This window comes from Theropithecus gelada, chromosome 6, assembly GCF_003255815.1.
Source record: "Theropithecus gelada isolate Dixy chromosome 6, Tgel_1.0, whole genome shotgun sequence".
Classification (NCBI taxonomy): domain Eukaryota; kingdom Metazoa; phylum Chordata; class Mammalia; order Primates; family Cercopithecidae; genus Theropithecus; species Theropithecus gelada.
This window is the reverse complement of record NC_037673.1, coordinates 4,943,934-4,966,427: the sequence shown is the minus strand read 5'-3', so window position 1 is coordinate 4,966,427 and position 22,494 is coordinate 4,943,934. Positions and strand designations below refer to the sequence as shown.

The following is a 22,494-nucleotide window of genomic DNA, read 5'->3' as shown; positions in this document are numbered from 1 at the left end:
CATACTACATACTGCCTCAGCCAGCCATGGGGCTTATTTCCTAAATGATGTGGGCATGTCTGTATTTGGTGTGTCATTCCAGACACAGAGGGAGCCCCTGGTGAGTGGGCTGTGCTCTTGTCATGGAGCTCAGCACAGGCTGAAGGCCTGTCAGGGTGGGAAAGGCCAGCAGCCAGCTCTCCTGCAGTGGCCCACAGGGTTGGCTCAGGGACAGCTGAGGGCCGTGGAGCATCATCATGGGTGTGCATCAACTCCACAGGCCCTGGTTGATACCGGGAAGAGTCCCCCAGAGGGTGTCCCATGTCTCAGTGTGCTGCATCTTAAGCACTTAATTTCTTGTGTAAATTCTGACTGCATCTCTCTCGATAGCAGGTCTTGGGAAGTGGTGGTTCAGGAACCATGACTGAGGCAGGGCTGGTGGCTTTATAAGGTGACAGGTCCCCGATCACATCAGGGGCAGGTGTGCTGGGAGGACAAGATCTTCCCAAGGAGGTGTCCTCTTACTGTGATTGCAAGAAGGGTCCTGGCTCTTCAAATGTTGGTAAGTGACCTCCTTCTCTTTACTGAGAGAGAGACCAGGGGTAACACCTCCAAAAAGAGACAGTGTCTCCCACCTTCCTGTACTTTATTGCCTCGGGGAGAGTACCCAGTTTCATGCTTTTGAGGCATAGTTCAGCAAACTTGGGATCAATTTGCCAGCTATTGTGGATCTTTATCATCAAAATGTATTAGATTATCTTGTATTAAGTCTTCAAGTGCCTTGGGCTATTTGAAAGATCTAGTTGGAGCTAGAATTTAATTCTGTAAATATGTGATCTCAGGTGCATTTTAATAGAGGCAGGAGGCAGAGAAATCCTAGGCAGACAGGGGCAAGTCCCCACGAAACCCCAACTTCAAGCCAAAAGCAGCCCAAAACCCACAGACCAGAGGGAGAACTTCCATTCCTGTTTGCCTACTCTCTTTCAATTGGTTCTTTCTCAATAATGCCTTTTAAGCAATCGAATGTTGCCCTTTCCAATAGTACATATGGCCTGGCCTGCCCCCACCCTGTGCCTCTAAAGACCCCAGGCTCAGTTGGTAGAGGGGAGATGGCCTAACTTGGGGGAGGAGACCTGCTGACTTTGGGAGAAGACGACCTGCCATTTTCATACCCTCTCCAGCTCCCCTCTCTGCTGAGAGCTATTTTCATCGCTTGATAAAATTATCTGCCCTCACCATCCTTCAGTGGTCAAGCATGACCTCATTCTTCTTGGATGCTGGACAAGAGCTTGGGGCCCACTGAGTGTGGGTACCAGAAAGGCTGGCCCTTTGCCCCCGCTGGTGGAGGGCAGCTGCCCCACACTACAGGGTCGGGGCTGACTGAGCTGCTAACACACCTCTGTCCATTGGGCTGTGGATGATGGAACTAAAAAAGCTAATTCGCACATTAACACCCACTCTGGGGATCTGGGGTCACGGGCACCCTTGCCTGGGTACCACTGTGTTCGTCTCCAGGCAACACGCCTGGTCTGGCTGCGGGCTTTACCCGGAGCTTGCTCCTGTGTCTTCAGAGTGACGAGCTGGATCCTGTACTCACTTGCTCACATGCCTCCCTCCCACAAGGGGCTGAGTGCAGGAGGCCAAGTAGACAAGGTGCCCCTGCTGGGAGTCCAGCAAAGAGCCTGAGAAAAATCTTGCATCAGTTTTCACAACCTTCTGTGACATGTCCCACGTAAAGAGAATAGCGGGATGAAGGCCTTGCCAAGACGTGATAGCTCCTGACAGTGCAGTAGGACCATGGCTGCCTCAAGGGGGTCCTTCCCCACGTCCCGCCTTAGAGAACCCAAGCTTGGGTTTAGGAACTCCTAGGGGCAGTAGCAGTGAGGGTAAAGTAGGGTGACAAGAACCCTGACTTTCTGTGGCTCCAGCCCTCACAATTGTATGTTTGCAAGGCACTGAGGAATCCAGGGTCCATTCCCCACTGGCAGGCCTTTTGATGCGTTCTTCCAGCAAGTTTCATTCGGCAAGAAAAGCACACACTAGTGGACAGGACAGCAGGCTAAGAGAGAATGCATCATTATCACCATAGCGTGTTATCACTCCTGCCAGCCTGCAACCAATGAAAGCACAAATACAACAAATAGGACGCCATTCTAAGAATGTCCACTTGCAGTCACAAGAATTTCCAGACCACTTCCCAACTAAACATACTCTCTAGGTCCCTTGTCCAGGAAGCTCTTGTCCCCTTTGCTTCTCCACTGTTATGAGTGACATGATGGCCATCAGCACTTCTCTGTCTACATCAGGAGCTATAAGACTCGCTGAGCACGTCTGTAACCTGGGAAACCTGCTTTGATGAACACAATGCTTCTTACCTGGGAGGACAGGCGGATACTTTGCAAGGCACCAGCCCCGTGACAGGTCGAGTCTTGGGATTGCAGAAAGATGTATTTACTTGAAACTTCAGGTCTCTGTAGCAGCCCTCTCTCACAGTCATCTGTCCTGTAGAGAAGGATGAAAAGTAGAATAAAGACTCACATGCATGCCCCACAGTAAAAGGTAGATGGTGAGCTAATAAAATCTCTTTAAAAAAATCTTAGCCACACTGGTATATCTTTGTGCTAATGACCAACTGGCCAACTATTAATATCCACTTCTCTGACCTGTCTTCATAAGTTGTAATTAGTGAGTTTCATTCATTTTAAGATGTATATATTTTCCCTCCATATTTTTATTTTAACGTCTTTAAAGTCAACATTCGTTTTGCGATTGATGTCATCATACATTTGCTGAAATGTACCTGCTTCTTTTCTACTCTTTCCATAGCTGAAAACACCATTGGATTTTCAGCAGAAACACCAATATTAAATATGCCTGTTCCACTTTTCCATTTGAGATGACAACAAGAAACAGTAATAAATCAGCAGGAAACACAGACAACAAAACAACAAGCAGTTTGTCACCAGAGAATTCAGAGAGCTAAATCTGAAAGGCTAACTTTAACAATCATGACTTAGGTGTTGCATAGAAGGAAGTCGATGGAAATGCAAGTTTGTTTGATTCTCAGCCTCTATCTATTTAAGACTTTGTGAACATTCCTATATTTGTTCAATATTTCAATTAATTAAATTTATCCCAAAGGGACTTTAACTTAAGTGAGGTACCAGGAATAGTCAATTCATTGAGACAGAAAGTAGAATGATGGTTACCAGGATCTCGGAGGAGGGAGAATTGGGAGCTAATGTCTAATAGTCACAGAGTTTCCATTTGAGAAGATGAAAAAATTCTGGAAATGATGCTGGTGATGGTTGTACATCAATGTGAATGTACTTAATAGTACTAAAATGTACATTCAAAAATGGTGAAAATAGCAAATTTTACATATATTTTGCCACAATAAAAAAGAGATACTTTGGGAAGCTGAGCCGGGTGGATCACAGGGTCAGGGGATCGAGGCCATCCTGACCAACATGGCGAAACTCCATCTCTACTAAAAATACAAAAATTAGCTGGGCGTGGTGGCATGTGCCTATATTCCCGGCTACTCAGGGGTTTGAGGTAGGAGAATCGCTGGAACCAGGGAGTTGGAGGTTTCAGTGAGCCGAGATCGTGCCACTCACTGTACTCCAGCCTGGCAGCAGAGCAAGACTCCGACAAAAAAAAAAAAAAAAAAAAAAAAAAAAATTACAGCTAAAAGACACTTTGAGGAATGATATTAAAGAGTGAATGCAGGACCAGGCATGGTGGCTCACACCTGCAATCCCAGCACTTTGACAGCCTTAGGCACGTGAATCGCTTGAGTCCAGGAGTTTGAGAACAGCCTGGGCAATATGGCGAAACCCCATCTCTACAAAAAGTACGAAGATTACGAAGATTAGCCAGGCATGGTGGCATGCGCCTGTAGTCCCATGTACTCAGGAGGCTGAGGGGAGGATCACGTGAGCCTGGAAAGCAGAAGCTGCAGTGAGCCGAAATGGCGCTTCACTGCACTCCAGCCTGGATGACAGAGGGAAACCCTGCCTCAAAAGAGTTAATGCAGTAGGGGAAAAAATAAATAGAACCAAACTAGTGTTGATTTAAAATTAACACAAAATATTTGGGAGGCCAAGGCGGGCGGATCACGAGGTCAGGAGATTGAGACCATCCTGGTTAACATGGTGAAACCCGTCTCTACTAAAAAATACAAAAAATTAGCCGGGCATGGTGGTGGGCGCCTGTAGTCCCAGCTACTTGGGAGGCTGAGGCAGGAGAATGGCGTGAACCCAGGAGGCGGAGCTTGCAGTGAGCTGAGATCGTGCCACTGCATTCCAGCCTGGGCGACAGAGCAAGACTCCATCTCAAAATAAATAAATAAATAAAAACAAATAAATAAATAAATAAAATAAACACAAAATACATTCAGAACTAAAAGTGATTTTATCACTGCCTTTGGAAATACAGATGAAGGAATCCTGCAGATTGGGCAGAACACCTGTTCTCACTCCTCTGCAGCCCAAGCCGTGTACAACTCAGACGGACTCAGACAACTCAGAGTTTGCTTATAAGGAAATACAACAAAGAGATTGTCTCCGAGGAGGAAAGGAGCAGACTGTAGACACCAGGCATGAAAATCTCTCATGCCAGTTCCACAGAAGTCAAACCCCTCCTGACTTAAAGAGAGTTGAAAGTCTCTAAAATATACATTGAAAACAAGTTTGACATTTTGGCGTTGCTTAGTCAAAAGGAGTGGGGCCATTCAGAAGGGAAAGTCACACTCCACACATTATCAGTTTTCTCAAGTGTAAAGAGGAGGGCAGCTCTCCTAAGTTGTAAAGCAGGAGCCACTGTAGGAGCTCATGGCTCTAAGCCCCAAACCACCCATTTTTTGGGGTTTAGCCCTTTGAGCATTGATAAAGCAGAAAGAGAAGTTACATAGGACCCTCCTAGTTTTGTAAAACCAGTCATCTCTCTGCTAACTTGGCAGAATTATATATTTAACCCAGGTAAGTGCATGATGCCCCCTTAAGGTGAATTTTGCAATTATTTCTCTGATTTTAGTGATCTTTGATCAGGAATAGGTTTTTTAAAAATGACTTTGATACATACTCTAAAAATGTAAGAAAATTATTTTAACATATTGAGCCTCTTGAAGAAGAATATTTCTATGAAAGAACAAGATTTAAACCGCTACAGACTAAAAGCAAGAGGACTAAGGAGGCATCCATTGAAGATGGACCTCAATCCCTTGGGGCAACAGAAAGACAATACAAGTAAATATTTCTAGTACTCTGGTAAGTTTGCAGTTTCAACATCTGTTCTAAAAGATCAATTTAGGAAAATCAAAGATGGATTTGGGATTGGCCTTTGAGTGTCCAACATCCCCCCAGGCAGGTGTAGTGGAGGTGGGGGGAGGGAGCTGCTCAGGGCAGCCTTTGAAAGGGGACAACACCGTGGGGCGAGAGTAATGCTAAAAGAAAAGAAAAACTCAGGATTCCAATTTACTACGCCAAAAGGAAAAATCAAGCTGAAAACTGAGTCATGCAAAAAGCTGCCTTTCCTTTTGTTCCTAAAAAGAAAGCTGCAGATACAAGGTTAAACACCCCCACTGGTAGCTACCGCATGTTCACCTTATCTGGTGTACAGTGCCGATTTACTGAGTGAGATGAATACTCAGTTGACGATTCCCTGCCTGCTCCTTTTCCCTTGCGACCTGTTGATTCAGTAGTGGGACCATAACCTTACTCTTTCCCCTCCAGTCCACTTCTCCCCTTTAAATATTGAAGCTCTCAAAATAAATCATCTTTGGAGAAAGGCACAAACCACAGACTGTGTTTCTGGGATTCTGTCTTCCTTTCTTCTGGCCTATCCTTAACCTCAGCAAAATAAACTTCTAACTTGACTGAGATCTGTCTCAGATACTTTTTACAGTAAACAGGGTGGATTTCTAGAATTCTGATGCTCAGCTGCCTGAACCTCGATTCAACAGATGTGTCCTTGTGTTGGAGACGAGAGTAGAAGTGGAATCTGCAGAAGCCTGAGTGGTCACAGGATCCCGCTCCATCCGTGATGCTGGACAAGGCTCGGTTGCAGCTCAGGTGGGACTCAGCGGGTCAGAGACATGCGCAGGTGTGTACAGGATTCACAGAGGTTGTGCACGATGACCCAAATCGCTGCACAGTGGAAAGGAGGTGATGTCCCAGAAACATATCACTGTCAGTGTCCCTGAGATAGTAGTGGACCAGCTCTGTGAGCCAACACGTCACACTCAACACAGACATAGGTACCGAGGGGTGGGCAATGATGTGCCCCAAATGCCTCATAGTCAAGGCCTCACAACTGCTCCCGCCCTCAGGAGGGAAAGCAGCACTCTGTTCTGGATCAGCTTCTGTTTTCCAGCAAATGAATGTCCTTTTAAAAATGGCATTTCCTTTTAAAAATATACATACACATGCACACATTCCTGCCACTCCCAGACTAAAAGCCCATTTTTTTTTTCTGTGTTTAAGCTCTGGACTTCCCAGCCTTGCCCTTCTAGCCCTGTGATGCTGTGACCCTGCCCTGCAAGCTCTTCTATGGTCCTCTGACTCCCCAGGGCCGTCTACCTGCTGTTCTCTCCACCTGGGGTGCTGTGCTCTACCACCATGCCTCTGGGCTTCCCCGGCAGGTTTCTTCTTATCCCTTTCAATCAGACTCAAATACCCGCTTCTTTAAATTCTTTGGCTCACTGGTTCGCAAGCTTGGGTATCAGAGCACCCTGGAAGGGCTCATTCATTAAAACAAGGAGTGCCAGGCTCTGCTTCTAGATTTCAGCTGCAGCAGGTCTGTGGTTGGGTCTTAGAATTTGCATCTCTAACAAAGGCTCAATTGCTACTGCTGATGCTGGACCAAGGACTACACTTTGAGAAGTATAAGTCTGCTCTGGGCAAACTTAGAAGCCACCATTGATTTCTATTTCAGTTTACCCCAGTGTGATTAGTACACACAGCTCCTAAGACCCCTGGGATCTCTGGAATACGGAACTTTCAGTCCTCACTCCCTGACCTCACCAACATCCAGAGAGGGCAAAGAGGCTTGAGACCTGGCTAATCACTGATGGCTGATGATTTAATCAATCATTCTGATGTCATTCAACCTCTTTAATGATGGAGTTCAGAGAGATTGGTAGTTGGTAAACACATCCACATGGTGGGGAGTAGCACATCCCAACTCCATGGGGTCAAAAGCCCCTGTGCTCGGGACCCTTCGAGACCTCAAGACCTATGTAACTCTTCGTCATTTGTAACCTTTGTAGCAAACCCATGATCGTAAATCAAGAGGCTTCTTGAGTTTTATGAGCCATTTTAGCAGATTAGCAAACCTGAAAGGGAAAGTTTAGCAGATTAGCAAACCTGAAAGGGAAAGTTTAGCAGATTAGCAAACCTGAAAGGGAAAGCCTGTGGGAACCCCTGACTTTGTAGGCAAGTTGTGGGTACCCATGAGACCCAAGACTGGAAACTGGCATCTGAGAGGAGGACAGTCTTGGGGAATTGAGCTCTTACCCCTCTGGGGTCTGAGGCTAATTCCAGGTAGTCAGTATCAGAATTGAACTGAATTGTAGGACACCCAGCTAGTAGCATCTACAGAATTGCAGAACTGGTTGTTAGTGTGGAAAAACTCCACTGATTTGGTGTCAGAAGTGCTGTGAATAAAAACAGTTCATGTCCAGTTAGCTCAGCTTTATGCACATTTGCCCTGAAAAAGGGTAGCAGTAACATCTTTTCCTTTCAAAGCATCCCAGTTGTTTGCATTACGTTGTAGTTTGCATTACGTTGCAGTTTGCATTACATCATTACATCCCTGTTTGCATTCCAGTAATGCATTACATGGTGACTCTAATTATAAGGTTCTGTTAACATTTGTGTGTCATCTATTGGAACAGATTTCTCGGGGCAGAGTGCATGTGTTATTCATTGTTATAATTTCAGTAGCAAGCATGGATTAGTTTGTCACTTCACTTAGTAAGTAGTTTTTGAGCCACTGGGTAATTCTGTTATATTCATTAACTTCTAAGCTTGGACAAGTTACTAGTGGATTAACTAATACTTATTCCCCCAAACATCATCAAAATGGGGTATATTCTTTTCTTTTTATATTACTTAAGGGCAAACTGGGGCACAATTTCGATGAGTGACTCATGTATCAATGCTGAGATGCAATTTGAAGATGTTTAATGAACCCACTTTCCACTCGCTAACTAGGGCTGAGAGACTATTAAATTAGAAGAAGAAACAAATGTTTGTTTTAAAATGTTCTGCAGAAAATCTTACAGACTTCCTTAAGTGTAATAGTTATGATGATCCAATTTAAATAAGAAACATACTGAATAATGATACTATTTTTCTAAAACTGTTAGAGGTCTAATGAATACAGGTGAAAATTAATCTGTTCCTCTATGTACACTTACTTTTCAAGTTTAAAGTCCATTTTTTAATTCTTAACCAAACTCTTATGGCTTTTAAGGAGGTGTGATTCTATAAATAATGGCTTCAGTTTGGTTTCCTGTTTTGAAATTAAAAACATGTGAAATTCAAACCTTTTGTTCAAGTCTGAATAAAGAATCATGCCTTTATGATCATTGATGATTCTATGCAAGGTACAGTCTCTTAACAAAGCAAATAAGGAATCTGTTTTGCTTTGAAATAGAAACAGAAGTTGACTTTATTCATGGCCTTAGATTTTTTTCTTATTGGAGACATTTGTTTGGCTTCACTCTTGAACTGCCTCAGTGTGGGCAAAGTCCCAGGTCCAAGTCCCAGAACTTTTACCTGTTAATTGGATAACAGGGAAGTCTGGATCTAGTAAGTCATGTGATAATTTAGTAACAATGTAGTAAAAAAATTTAAAACTCAATGAAAAACACTGTGTTTGTCCAATGTATGTGCAAGTTTTGCCTCAGCCAGTTATTTTTTAGCTGTGACTTTAGAAACCTTTTGTTTTCCTTAATGAGACTTTACTAGCATTTTAAGCAACAACATTCCTTGTTATGTAGCACAGCAGTGCATATTGCAAGACTTTTAGCAACCCTGGATCCTGCCCACTAAATGTCAGTAGCATCCCTCTCCCAATTATCATGACAACTAAAATCTGTCACGGGTTTCCAAATGCTCCTTATGAGGGACAGTAGAATCTTCAGTTGAGAACACCAATGGATGACAAGCACATAAGGTAAGTATATAATTAGGAAATAAAAGAGGAATGTAAAGTGTTCCTTTGCAAGTTTTAGCAATTAATAGAAATAGAGCAAAAAGAAGAGCAGGTAGCAGTTTCCAAAAAAACTTACTTAAGAAAATAATGATGAAAATGCTACAAAAGATAATCCATGGAATGTAGCTAAAGCAGTATTCAGAGGACAATTCATGGCCTTAAATACTTATGTCAATATATGAATAAGAATAAAAATAAGTGAATCAAATATTTTTAATTAGGATGTTAGAAATAAAGGATAGCCCAAGAAAGCAGAAAGAGGGATCTGATATAGAAACAAAAGTCAATATATTAGAAACAGAAGTCAATATGTTGAACATAATAACATACAACTTTGCATACCTTCTTCTTTCGCACTCTCCTATGTATCACAGGTTCTAAAAATCAGGAGTACATTTTCTAACTCTCTTATGTGTGAAGCTTTCAGTTAGATCCCACCAATCAGAGGCACTAGCATGAGATTTGGAAGGTGAAAGAGAGTTAGAAGCCACATGCTCCCATCTTTGGAAGCAGTGGATGTAAGGATGGGCTTTGGCAGATGCAAAGGTCTGTGGCCATCTTCAAGCCTTCCCTGGGAATCACTTGCTCCAGTGCTGGATTATCTGTAATCATCACCATTGATCTCTAAAAGTTTCTGCAACTTTCTGGCTTTTCAAAATCCAGAGTAACTCTGAGAGCTACAGATGTCTGGCCTTTACTCCTTTAATCTTTCTATTTTGTAAACAACCAATCCTCTGTATTAATTAACTTCTTGCTCGAAATACCTAGAAAGGTTTCTATTTTCTTGGTGAAACTGTCACTGATTCATTGACTTCATGAAGAAAATAAGTAGTAAGCACTAATATGCAAGATAAGAAATGAGAATAAGAAAATATTTACATGTAGAAGAAATGAAAATAATCTAATGGGATACTACTTCCAAATATATAAAATTTAAATTTAAATTATACATTTAAAAAGAAGGTTTTCTTAATTAGAAAAACTAACTCCAGAAGGGATAAACAATCTAAGTAGTCCAATTACCACACATAATAATATAAAAGCTTACCAAAGATCTAACTCCTTCAAAAACCAACTGATTCAGCTGCTTCAAATATATTTTACCAAATGCTAGGAGATAGTTAACACCAAAGCTATTAAATTGTTCCAGAGCATAAAAAATATGAAAGATTTCTAGCATTTATAGAAATGAATGTAGTATATTTTAGCACACAAAAGAAAACTACAGCTCAATAATACTTAGGAATATTAATGTGAAAAATACCAAATAAATTAAGAGAAGGCAAGATCAAATAGCATATTAGAAAGAACTAAATCACCAGATAATGATTCACAGCAGGAATATAAGGATGGTTCAATGTCAAGAAAATATGTTAATATATTTCACCATTTAATGAATTAAAGGACAAACATAAACTCCATAAATGTAATAAAGTTCAGCATTTCATAAATTTACCCTCTATTTTTGATAAAAATATTAATGAAACAGACAACAGATGGATATTTACTCACATCACTGTATCTGAATATTTGTATGAATTTGTGTGTTTATGTGTGTATATCTGTACCTACGTATATAAATGTAGGTACTTGTATGTTCATTTAAACCTAGAAGCTAGCATTATGGGAAACACTAGAAATATTACCATTAAAGTCAGAAATAAAAAAAATTAACTATTATTAGTTAAAATTATTTTGGAGATGCTGGCTGACACAATTTGACAAAATAAAAAGAATATAAGGAGTATGAAAGTTATGACAAGGCGAAAGCTTATGTGGTATGATTATGTATCTAGGAAGTTCAAGAGAATAGGTGTTAAGATGGATCTGATAACTGATTATTGGAAGTGGGGAAAAGAAAGGACTAGAAACAGGGAGAGCGAGATGAATGATCAGAGATTCTTGGGTAACTTGAAAAAAATCAAACCTGACTGTAAAAAGTCCAGAGAAGTATCTGAGGTAACTGGGAAACTGACCCCTGTTGCCAAGAAGGTGTGAATTCGCTACAATGGGGCAAACCAAGCAAAGGTGCCCTTCAGGCCACTGTAGGTGTAGGACTGACAAAACAGAGATAGAGGCAGAGATTCATGCAAAAAGACACAAGCCCCTTCCTGGGTAGTGATGGTGGGGAAAAGCATTCGATAAGCCATCACTCTAAGGCAGAATACAAAGAAAGGAGGGCCCTGATCTTGTTAGACATCTGCATTCATGGAAATAAATAGGTCTTGGAAATCCAGAGGAAAGAAGTTTCAAGGGAGCAGTGGCCAGCTGTCGAAGGCTGCAGGGAGGCCAGCGAGGAAGTGCTGAGGAAGAGCCTGTGGATGTGGTGACCAGGCGGGGTCTGGATTGAATGATCCTCGAAGATGATGTGGATTGCAGAGATGAAACTGAGGCACTGGGGTTGAGTTGGTGGTCCCTTGGTGGGAACGCAAGCAGGAAGTACAGATTGCACTGATGAAAACCTTGTGAGAGGAAAATAAATCTTGGGACTTCAAAATTACTAAGCTAAAGGGAAAAGTCAAGCTGGGAACTGCTTAGGGCAAACCTGCCTCCCCTTCCGTTAAAGTCATCCCTCTGAGGCTCACCTCAGACAAATGCATATCTGATTGCTTCCTCACCCCTATTGTTTATGTAAAAATGCAGAACTGCTGAGCCAGACTTAATAGTGTATTCAGTGGAAGGCTGATCAAGGTCTCTAAAGAATGCAGCCTGTTGTCTTTTACCTACTTGTAATCTGGAAGCCCCCACTTTGAGTTGTCCCGCCTTACTGGACTGTACCAATGTACATTACACATACTGATTGATGTCTCATGTCTCCCCAAAAATGTACAAAAGTAAACTGCACTACCAACTACCTTGGACACATGTCTCAGGACTTTCTGAAGCTGTGTCATAGCAGTGTCCTTAATCTTGGCAAAACAAACTTTCTAAATTAACCAAGACCTGTCTCAGATATTTTGCATTCACAAGCTTCACATTGAAAAGCAAAGAAGGAAGAAGAGGAGTAGGGGAAAGAAGAGTTTACGATTATGGAGGCCTGAGCACATTTAAGAAAAAGGAATGGTTGGGAAGGAGAGGGAAGAATGACACTGAATGAAAAAAAGGGTATATTTGACGATAAGAAATGTGGATAATGGGATGAAGAGCACCAGTGGAGAATTTCATTTAGAGAGGAGAAGCATCCCCTCTGGGGCAAAAAGACATGACAAGATGAGTAACAGGAGACCCTTGAGAGAAGGTGGTGGGAGCAAACTGATGCTTACATGCGGCACGGCCTTCCCTGCATAGGGGAACGGAAACTGCCTGGTGTACACGCAGAGACCTAGGCTGATGGAGACAAAAACATATGGAACCTATTGCAGCATATTCCATCATAGGTTTGGCTTTCAATTTGCTTCTGAGGGTAAAGTGTTGACTTTAATCCTTAAAGATCAGTAGGGTTCGGGATTCTGTTAACAGAAATTGTTTTCCTCTTTTTACAAAATTACCATGATTAAAGTCATATTGCGGGGGGGCAGTCTGCTAATGATCCTCAGGCTTGCTTCCTGGGAGTTCTCCAGGGAAGCCTTTGTCTTCGGTTTTCTCCCCCATGCGCTAAGGCATCTCCACTCACCTTTCAAAGGTCATAAAGGCTGGCCTTTCCCTATCCCAATGCCTGAGTGACAATCTTCTGATTGCCACTTTAAAATTAACTGCTGCATTCAGTGGAGTTATTGTTCTTCCTTAAAATGCAGCTTTTCCTCCAGAGAAATCATTTTCTCCTTGTGACTTCTGAATGCCAGAGATTCCAGCAATCTCTCTGGGGGCTCCCTGGAGTACAAGCCAGGAACTGGTGAGTGTCCTTTGCATACAATGTGTTTGGAAAGAAGTCCCCTGGTGAAAACACAATGGAAAGCGACTTTCCTGTGCATCCTAGACACTGAGACATAGTATTAAAAGCACCGACTACTTGGCCTCATGCCCAGGGCTTTTGATTCAGCAGGTCTGGGCTAGAGGCCCAAGAATCTGCATTTCTTAGGAGTTCCCAAGTGATGCTGATGCTGCTGGCCTGGGGTCCTATGATTCAGAGAGCATCTCAGTCACTCTTCCACAAGATTTCTTATACAGTGATCTTACCCTGGCAGGCACCCAGGTTCATGAAAGTGAAATCAGAATCTTCAGAACTCAATCTCTTTTCAGTCTCTGTGCCATAGAATTAAAAATTTCTGTGTGTGTGTCACACGCACACATATTTGTAGTCAGGACTTCCCCAAGAGAAAAGGTTTTAGCCTTTTAGAAACCACCCCATTTGAAACACTCTCCATAAAAGTGAAGCCAATGTTTGTAATTTCTAAGGAACTTTCTTTAGAGTATGGAAGCATTATTTGTTTATAGTCTGTTGAAAGTAGGAATAACACTTGGATATATTAATAATTGCTCAAGAATGTGAGCTGCCACATTAGAAGTGGGTTGTTCATGCTCATATCTAAGGAGAAACTCTCTGCAAATGAAGGATACAGATGACATAGTGACATAGAAAAAGCCGATCACTAGGCCCCTCCTGAAGGGAAGGTATGCATTTGCAGAGCTGTGCATGGAGGGAGAGACGGGTTGGGTGCACTAAGATGCTTACAGTGATGTCTTTCAAGGAGGGGTGTCTCAGGAATGATTTGTGTTCTTTACTTTACATTTATTTATGACTTTAATGAAAAACATGCCCAAAACTTGCAAATTTCAGCCTTCATGAAGGTGGATATCCTGTCTTGCTGACACCCTGGGCAGGCTTGGCTCAAGGACACTGGGGAGGAGGCCCCGACTGCTCTGAACTTTCCTATCTGTCTGCACTCTCTCTGTCCACCACTACTCTGGCCTCTTCTTCCCCTGACTGCCCAGAGGGTTCTGCATCCAAAGGCCTAAAGGGGTGAATGGAGGGAGGAAGGAGCCAGGGGCTACCGGGTAGCTGACATTTGGTTTTACTTTGATTCATCTTATATATTGCTGACTGACCAGACCACAGAACATCAAACTGGAGAGGCCTTAGAGGCCCCTTTAAAACACACATCTCTGCCTGTCCAGGAGTGAACATGTGCACACACGCACGCACGCACGCACACACACACACAGAGAAGAGGCAGACAGGGTGATGAACCAGTTGAAGTACCTTTCTCAGCAGAAGGCAGAATAGAAGTTAGTCCCAAACACCACCCTCTCCACCACACCATCCATCACACCAGGGTCCTGCTCCAGGATCCTGGACCCTGTCAGGGATCACATAGGTGTCACATGGTTGGGTTACTAAAGAGTAGGTTTGAGTTACGCTTTAAGAAACCATTTTTCATGGTTAATCCAGAGCTATTGGGAAACACATGAGATCAGAAGGTCTTTGCTTGACTGGAGAACCTGAAGTCGTAGGCTGGTCAGGGACATTCAGATTTCTTCTTCCATATCTTTGATTTTGTCCCTTATTTTCTGCATGGCTCCTATCAGACCAGCTCCCCTATAGGATTTCTCCCTAAATCCTCTCTCAAACTCTTGCTTTTCTGTTGTCAGTTTGATATGAACAGGAGGCAGGGAAATACTGGGTAGAAGAGGGCAGGGTCCCTGGTAAGGGTTCCACCCTCAAGCCTGGACCCACAGCCCAAAGTGAGAACTCTCCCTGTTTTCTTGCAAGAATGTTGCCTTTTGGCTTCACCTTGCCCCCTGTCTTGTGCCCATAAGAACCCCAAACCTCAGACTCAGTGGACATACACATACACAGAAGAGAGAAGCATCTGAACATCGAGATGAGAAAAGTAGCTGGACATTGGAGACTATGGTTGGAGAGGAGTTCAGTCAGGGATGGTTGGAGAGGAGTTTGGCTGGGGACAGCCAGATTCCAGGGGAAGATTATCTTCCCACTCCATCCCCTTTGCAGCTCCCTTTCCTGCTGAGAGTCACTTCCACCACTCAGTAAAGTCCTCCACGTTCACCACCCTTCGATTTATTCCTGTGACCTGATTATTCCTGGATGCTGGACAAGAACTCAGGCACCAAGAGGGCAGGGTGTAAAAGGCTGTCACCTGACCCTTCACTGAGCTGGTTAATACTTAGCAGTCTACAAATGCTAAAAGAGCACTGATTGTAACACAGGCCCTCTGGGGCTCCAGGGGTCACAGATACTCCTTCCTGGATGGCAGAGCTAAGAGAGTATTGCAACACACTTGGATGCTACTGCAGGGCCCGCGCAAAGCCTGCTTCCACCACACAGGAGCCACCAGCCAGTTCCAACATTCATTCACTCTGGTTTTTACATCCATCTGCTTGTGTGCTCCTTCTCATAAGGGATTGAGCACAGTGACTGAGTAAATAAGTCACCCCCTTCCCGGGTCTCATGCAGGGAGTCAAGGGCACTTTCTCCTCTCATATTCAGAACACTGTGCCAATCCATGTTTCCATTCTCCAGTAATAAGACATCTATTTCCTACATATCCACCTCCCATGTAGGAAAAACTACAAGAGCTAAACCTAAGCAAAAGAAACTACACTCCAGTTCTTGCACACTCTGTTTTCAAAGGATTTTTCTTGGGTCCTTAATCAGAGACTTTTGATGACAATACACATGTAATTTGCTTGCTCAAGATCTTGGATTAGTCTACTTAGACCTAAAGTATTCAGTTCTTGTATGGGACATCAGCAAATCCTCGGCCTTCAGGCTCCAGGACTTACAGCATTTTTTTCCAGCCATCACCTCAGACTCAGACTGGAAGACACCTCTCTGGTTACCCTGTTTCTGTAGCTTGCATACGGTGAATTACGTAAGCCAATCTCTCCCAATCAATCTCTTTTTCTCTACATAGATAGATAGATGAGTAGATAGACAGATACGTCCTTTTGGTTGCTTCTCTGGAGAACCCTAATATACCAAGCCATATAAACAGTAATAGACACAAAAGTGAATTCAAATGTTTATTCCATTGACTAATTGCATATGTATGAATATTCTGAGAATGCAAAAATATGTACAGACAGCCATATGTCCAACAGTATTGAGGCTTTCCAAGGTCTATTATTATACCAGATTTTGGATGATTATGTTTTAGATTCATCTCACATGACGGAATGGAGTCTCCTTGGCCGTTTAGCTCAGGTATTACTTCTCTGGACATTTATGGAGACTCAGGTATTATTTCTCTGACTAATGGCACGTCCATGAAGCAACTTCTCAGCAGTACTTACAATCACTTATCTTTGTCAGAAAGAAAAATCACAGAGTCTATTTGAATGCCAGAATCACAGAGGCCAATTTTCTAAATGATCTATATTAATAGATAAAAGAAAGGAAGGGCATAAGCTTCAAAAGGTAATGTAAGAAACTCAGAGAGAACAATCCATTAGCTGTGGAAAGACAAACCCTGGCCATGGGGTGGTGAGTTTGATGAGCAATGTGCTTGGGCACTGCTTTCATCTTTTTACAGAAACCAACTCTGGCCAGGTCTTTGGAAACCACTTAAAAACCATCATGTTTGCCAGACCGTCTAGAAGAAGAGTCTTAAGTCTGAAAGATCATGATTTCATCAAAGAATTGCTGAGTTTTCCATAATTCGAACTATAGAATGAATTCCAGCTGTTGCCAAATGCTTTATCCTCCTTTTATAAAGAAAAAGAAAAAAAAAATCAAACCAATTCTGTAAGCAAAATTACATGGAAAACCAGACGATGTTCCACAAACGAATGCATGAGCTCTCAAAAGAAGCATGCATTGTTTCTATCACATGTGCTAGATATATTACTGATGCCTCATGCATGAGCATTACAGAACCTTGAACTTGGAAGAGGGAAGACAGCTCAAGAGAACTGGTGTATTCCTGGATGCAGTCCAAATTCTGAATGGTTCCCAGTGTATTTAAGTGCCAGGTTGGCCCGGCATGATCGCTGTGGACACATGTTATCTCAACATTTACTAGAGCTTGGAGGCTGAGGCACCTTCACATGTCTTACCAGAGGCAGATTCCCTGCTTCATAGGGAACTGGCTTCACTAGCTGATTTCCCTGACAGCCTTGACCTGTCAATGGCCAAGGGACATGCAGCCCATCTGGATATAGGTAGTAATTACCCATTTTTAAGGCTCCAAGTTTGCAGACTTTAAGACCTGTGGGCAAAAGGGACCTGCACAGAGAAGGTGGAGAAGAACAGGCCATGGCCACATAGTGGGAACGTGGGAAGGACCCTGGTAGCCCTGATGAGTGGAGGCTTGCTGCAACTGCACAGACTCTGGCAAAGGGAAAGAATTCCTGCTTTTTGGGAAGATGTGGGCTTCTTTGTTTGTCCCTGGAGCTCTGAATACACTTGAAGAAATGGGCCCAGGTGACTTCACACAGCCCAGGCCCCTGAAGAATACACCCCACTCTCTGGAAGACAAACCTTTGTTTTTTTCTCTGCTTTTTTGGGAAGAAAGGGGTTGGTGGGGAGGTAATACATTTTGTAATTTATAGGGACTTAGATAAAGAATAAAGAACAGGAGACATTTTTAGTAGATCAGCTCAAAGGTGACCCAAGGCAGGGAAGAAGAAACCAGAATCATTTCAAGTTGAACTCTGGGACCCAACCCTTGAGCCAAAGTTTAAAAAAGAAAGAGACACACCCACTCTAGGATTCAGAACATTCCAGCACACAAAGTGAGGATGGGGAAGATCTCATCTGAAGCAGTTCCTGTGAAAAAGATCTAGAAATGTTAGCCAATCAGATGGGCAATAGGAACCAAAACCCACTACTGCTCTTTAAAGCCATCTCACAGCAATGGAACTCAGAGGAAGACAGGCGTCCCAACTGCAGCTGAGCTGAGGCTCTTCCTGTGCACAGGCCTGGAGATCTCTCTGAATTCTCACAGTTCTTGGAACGCAACAGAGTCTACCATCTTGCATTGTCAGACATGGGCATATGGGTAACTCCTTGCTCCAGACTGCAAGTGATTTTGAGGACAGAGCCAAGTATATACCATCTGTCCTTATACAGTCCGAACTCAGCATAGTGGCTCACACATTTAAGAAAAAATTGCTGGATCGAAGTACTCGATTCCCCAATTAAGATGCACAAATGTAAGACACCTCAACTAGCTATGACACTAAAGAGGCACTAATTAGTTTTCATGCAAAGCAACACCTACTTTGGCATTTCATTGTTCAATTCAGATAGAGAAGAAATCAAGCAAAGGTCTCTTGTATTTCCCCAGGTGGCTTTAAGATGTTTAGGGTTCAGATCCAAACACGTAAGCATTTGCTGACTGATGATCAATGAATGAATGGATAAATGGATAGTTTGATATCAACAAAGTAAGGCAAGTTTGCAAGTGATTTCAATCATTTTTTTTCAAATTTAATCCCTAAATGAATTAAAGCTTAAGTCCTAGAAATATCTGTGGATGGTGAAGAGAATATTATTGAAAAAAATGTAAGAGAGGATGGTTTTCAAGCCAGTTTTAAGATTTGTCTGAGAAATTTTTGTTGTGAATTGGATGAATATTTCCATTTGAATAAAAATGCATCATCCCCAGACATTACAGCATACAAGTTGGACAATTTAAGACATAGGTAAAATTTTAATAAGTATTTTTATTTGGAAATAAATCAGAGGTTAGAGATTAGTGATTTGGAATACATTGTGCCTAGTGAATTGTAGATACTGACTTTAAAAGAGGACAGCATATATAATTTTGAGAAAAAGCTGATGTTTTGACAAGGTAAACAAAAGTCTAGTGAAGTCATTACCACATCAAAAAGTCTCCCTCTCAGAGACAGACACAATAGGATAAACTGGTTCTGAGCAATGTTGTTGGCATGCTGTTTCCTTATTTGAGTTTTATACCCCATTACCGATGCTCCAGATACCCACTGAGTGTCCAGTTAGGGCACAACGAACCAGCAACATTGAAATGAAAAAATGCAATTATGTCATAAAAGTGAGAGGAGAGAAAAAAGAAACAGAAGAAGCTGTCAAAAGGGAGATAAAAGGCATTACTTGGCTGTGTGAAAACCTTATTTCCTACAGAGAGATGGACCCATTGTAAGAGATAAGGAAATGAGATCTCTTTAAATCAAAAAGAATTATCCGTCCTCTTTTGATGTGAAGTAGTGTTTCTGGACTGAAGCAAGAGGTGGGGGAAATTTTCCAGCTATTTTCTTCCCATTCATGAATTCCATAACTGCCCCTTGTAGACCCTTAAATTCTCAAAGAGAGAGCTAAGAAAAAGATGATTTAAAAGTTTCAAATTCAGAACATCGGAAAGTCTATGCAAGTAGAAGCCTTAAAATTTCTAAAATATGCAGATAAGATGAAAATGGCATCTATACGTTCCCTTTTCCTTTGGGAATCAGGTCAAGAATTTTCAGGTGATGCACTGACCTAATCTTCTAAGAAATGAGAACAATAATCAAAGGTTATTATATCACGCTCACTGGCAAAGTTAATTATTCTCTCACAAAATTGAAAAAGTGAGAATGAGACTCATATTGGATTTTCACCCTCCAATATCAATCGTCCAAGCAGTTAAAATATGCTATTGTCAGATACCACAGAATTTAAATAATCTGATTTAACTTTTGAAATTTAGAAGGCTCCAACAGGATACAACTAATGAAGCATTTAATACACTCAAAGTAATTGAGGATTTAGTTCCAAAGGATCTATGTCATCAGATATCATCAACTCCTGAAATCCTAAAGTTCAGCAAGGCAGAGACAGTAAATTCTGATAAACTGCTTAATCAAAATAACCACTTAAAATTGAGTAATGAAGTCTTGGGATATAAAAGTCCTTATCTCATAAGCAGTCACTGTAATTAACATTCAGTGAATAAACTATCTTAGTTAAGACTATTGGGGGAAATTTTACAAGTCCCCCAAACATAGATCAAGGGAAAATTGAATACGAGAACTGAAGAAGATCAGCTTTCACCCTGAATGGCCATGAAACGTGAGCACCGCTTACGTGTGAGGTCGTCTCCTCATTGCTGATATTTCAATCTAATGTTCAATGGACTGCAACGCCCATTGCCAGGTAGAAGCTGTATTAGGAAAGGAAGACAGGAAGTCAGAGAACACGTTATGCTTCCCTGGCAGAATCATCTTTGTTAAAGAATGTGAACATCAGTAACAAGCTAAGTAGCAGTTTGGCTGTGGTGGGGTGACATAAGAATGGGAGTCAGTAAACCTGTTTGAACCAAGTTACCTGCTAATGATAATAAGGATTGCTTCCAGGCATTGATATTCATACAGTCTTTACACTTCACAGACATGAAACGTGTCAGGCCTCTGCGCCCAAGCTAAGCCATCATATCCCCAGTGACCTGGACATATACATCCAGATGGCCTGAAGCAACTGAAGATCCACAGAAGTGAAACCAGTTTAACTGATGACATTCCACCATTGTGATTTGTTTCTACCCCACCCTAAATGATCAATGTTCTTTATAATCTCCCCCACCCTTAAGAAGTTTCTTTGTAATTCTCCCCACCCTTAAGAAATTACTTTGTGAGATCCAACCCCTGCCCCCAAAACATTGCTCTTAACTCCACCACCTATCCCAAAACCTATAAGAACTCATGATAATCCCACCATCCTTGCTGACTCTCTTTTCGGACTCAGCTCACCTGCACCCAGGTGAAAGAAACAGCTTTGTTGCTCAACAAAGCCTGTTTGGGGGTCTCTTCACACGGACACGTGAAACAAAAGGCTGGTTCAAAATTTCTAAGGAGCGTGGCCTGATGAAGACAAGACTTGAATCTGATATGGCTGCCCCAAACCTGTGGTCATTCTACCCTTACCCTGTCAAAGGTTTTGACAAGATAATATATGTGAAAGCACATAGTAGGTACTCAATACATGGCAATAATGTGTTTCTTACTTTCATCTTGGTTGTGTAGAAAGTAATTCTGGGGATACTAGGGAAGGAAAGAGAGAGAACAGGAGAGAAAGGCTGTGGTTTTATGCATCTACAAAAACAGAGGAGGATTGACTATAGTTCAAACCCTGCAGGATACAATTTGCAAGTGTTCCTCTTCCTAATCATACAAACATGGCCAGTGACAGGGTGCCTTGATTAAGTTCAGAGTCTCTGTCCTATGAAGAGGTCAGGTTTTTACCAGGAAGACTGTAGAGCATCATCCTACAGGAGGTGGGAAAGTACAGACATCCTGAACTCCATTCAGCTGTTGAATTGAGAATCCCTGTTTTCCACTGAAATTGAAAACAAACAAAACTCACTGGCTCTATAATGCAGCTCTTTAGAAAAGTGATTTGGGAATGGATTTTGGGTTGATTTCCCCCAGAAACTCTCTATTCCTTAGGGATAGTTAGATGAGTTGCAAATACACTAATCATTCATTCAGTGTTTCAGGATACTGAGATGAGTAGCCTGGTAGTAGCTGAGAAAACTAAGAGTTCCTCTGAATGCTTGATGCTCAAAGGAAAGACACCAGTGAACCTGGTAGATTGAAACAGAATCATCGACTGGCCATTCTCTACAGATGTTTCCATGAAATTCATTATACATTTTTTACCAAATGAAAATGTACAAGAGTTCGAAAATTCATACTTTCCTTACACAAATATGAAGTTTTCTGATTCTATTATTATCCTAACCAATTATTGTTTATTAGAAGATCCTAAATAGGAAGAGGTAAAATCAAGTGCATTCAACATAATCCACAAAAACATGGGTATGATTATAAGATCAGAAGGAAAAGGAAGGAAAAATACATATGGTTAGGAATGTTCCATGTCACAGAGAGAGAAGAGCATACAATGTCCTTCTGTTCCACTGTTTCCTAAATAAAGTAAACTGGTGGCTGACTTGGGCCATATCACTAGTGTGAGATTTCCTTCATATTTCTCTCTGGTCACTATTAGAGCAACGTGCTTGCTATCTTTCTGTGTAGAAGGTAGTTGTGTTTTTCCTAAGACAATATTCCATTCAGAGTCATTAGCTTTCTAGCATCCATAATTTAACTATTTTATCCTTAGTTCATACTGGGGAGAATGAACATATGTCAAGCACATAGTGTTAACTTTTAGGACTATTTAAGTTTTTTGTTAATCTCTCAGTTTTCCTTTAGTTTCTTCATCTTATTTATTTACTGCAACTATTGAGAACATACACATTTATTTTTATTTATTTCTGTTCATTCATTACCTTATTACTTTATGCCAGTTCTCATTTATGAATCATTTTATTTTACTTAAACATAATATTGTCAAATTAACTTATTAGTTATTAAAACCTGGATTGCACAAAGCTGAAATCCATTTGGCCAGATGGAAACTTGTATATTTTATAAATA

General features: G+C 41.8%; 1 protein-coding gene across 1 annotated transcript in view; it reads right to left on the bottom strand.

Moving 5' to 3' along the window:
* ADAMTS16 (ADAM metallopeptidase with thrombospondin type 1 motif 16) overlaps window positions 1-22,494 on the bottom strand; it is a 180,883-nt gene that overhangs the window by 55,425 nt on the left and 102,964 nt on the right. The window contains exon 18 of the mRNA XM_025388259.1: window positions 2,355-2,481. Coding sequence (XP_025244044.1) covers window positions 2,355-2,481 — 127 coding nt within the window. The remainder of the gene's footprint in view (window positions 1-2,354; window positions 2,482-22,494) is intronic.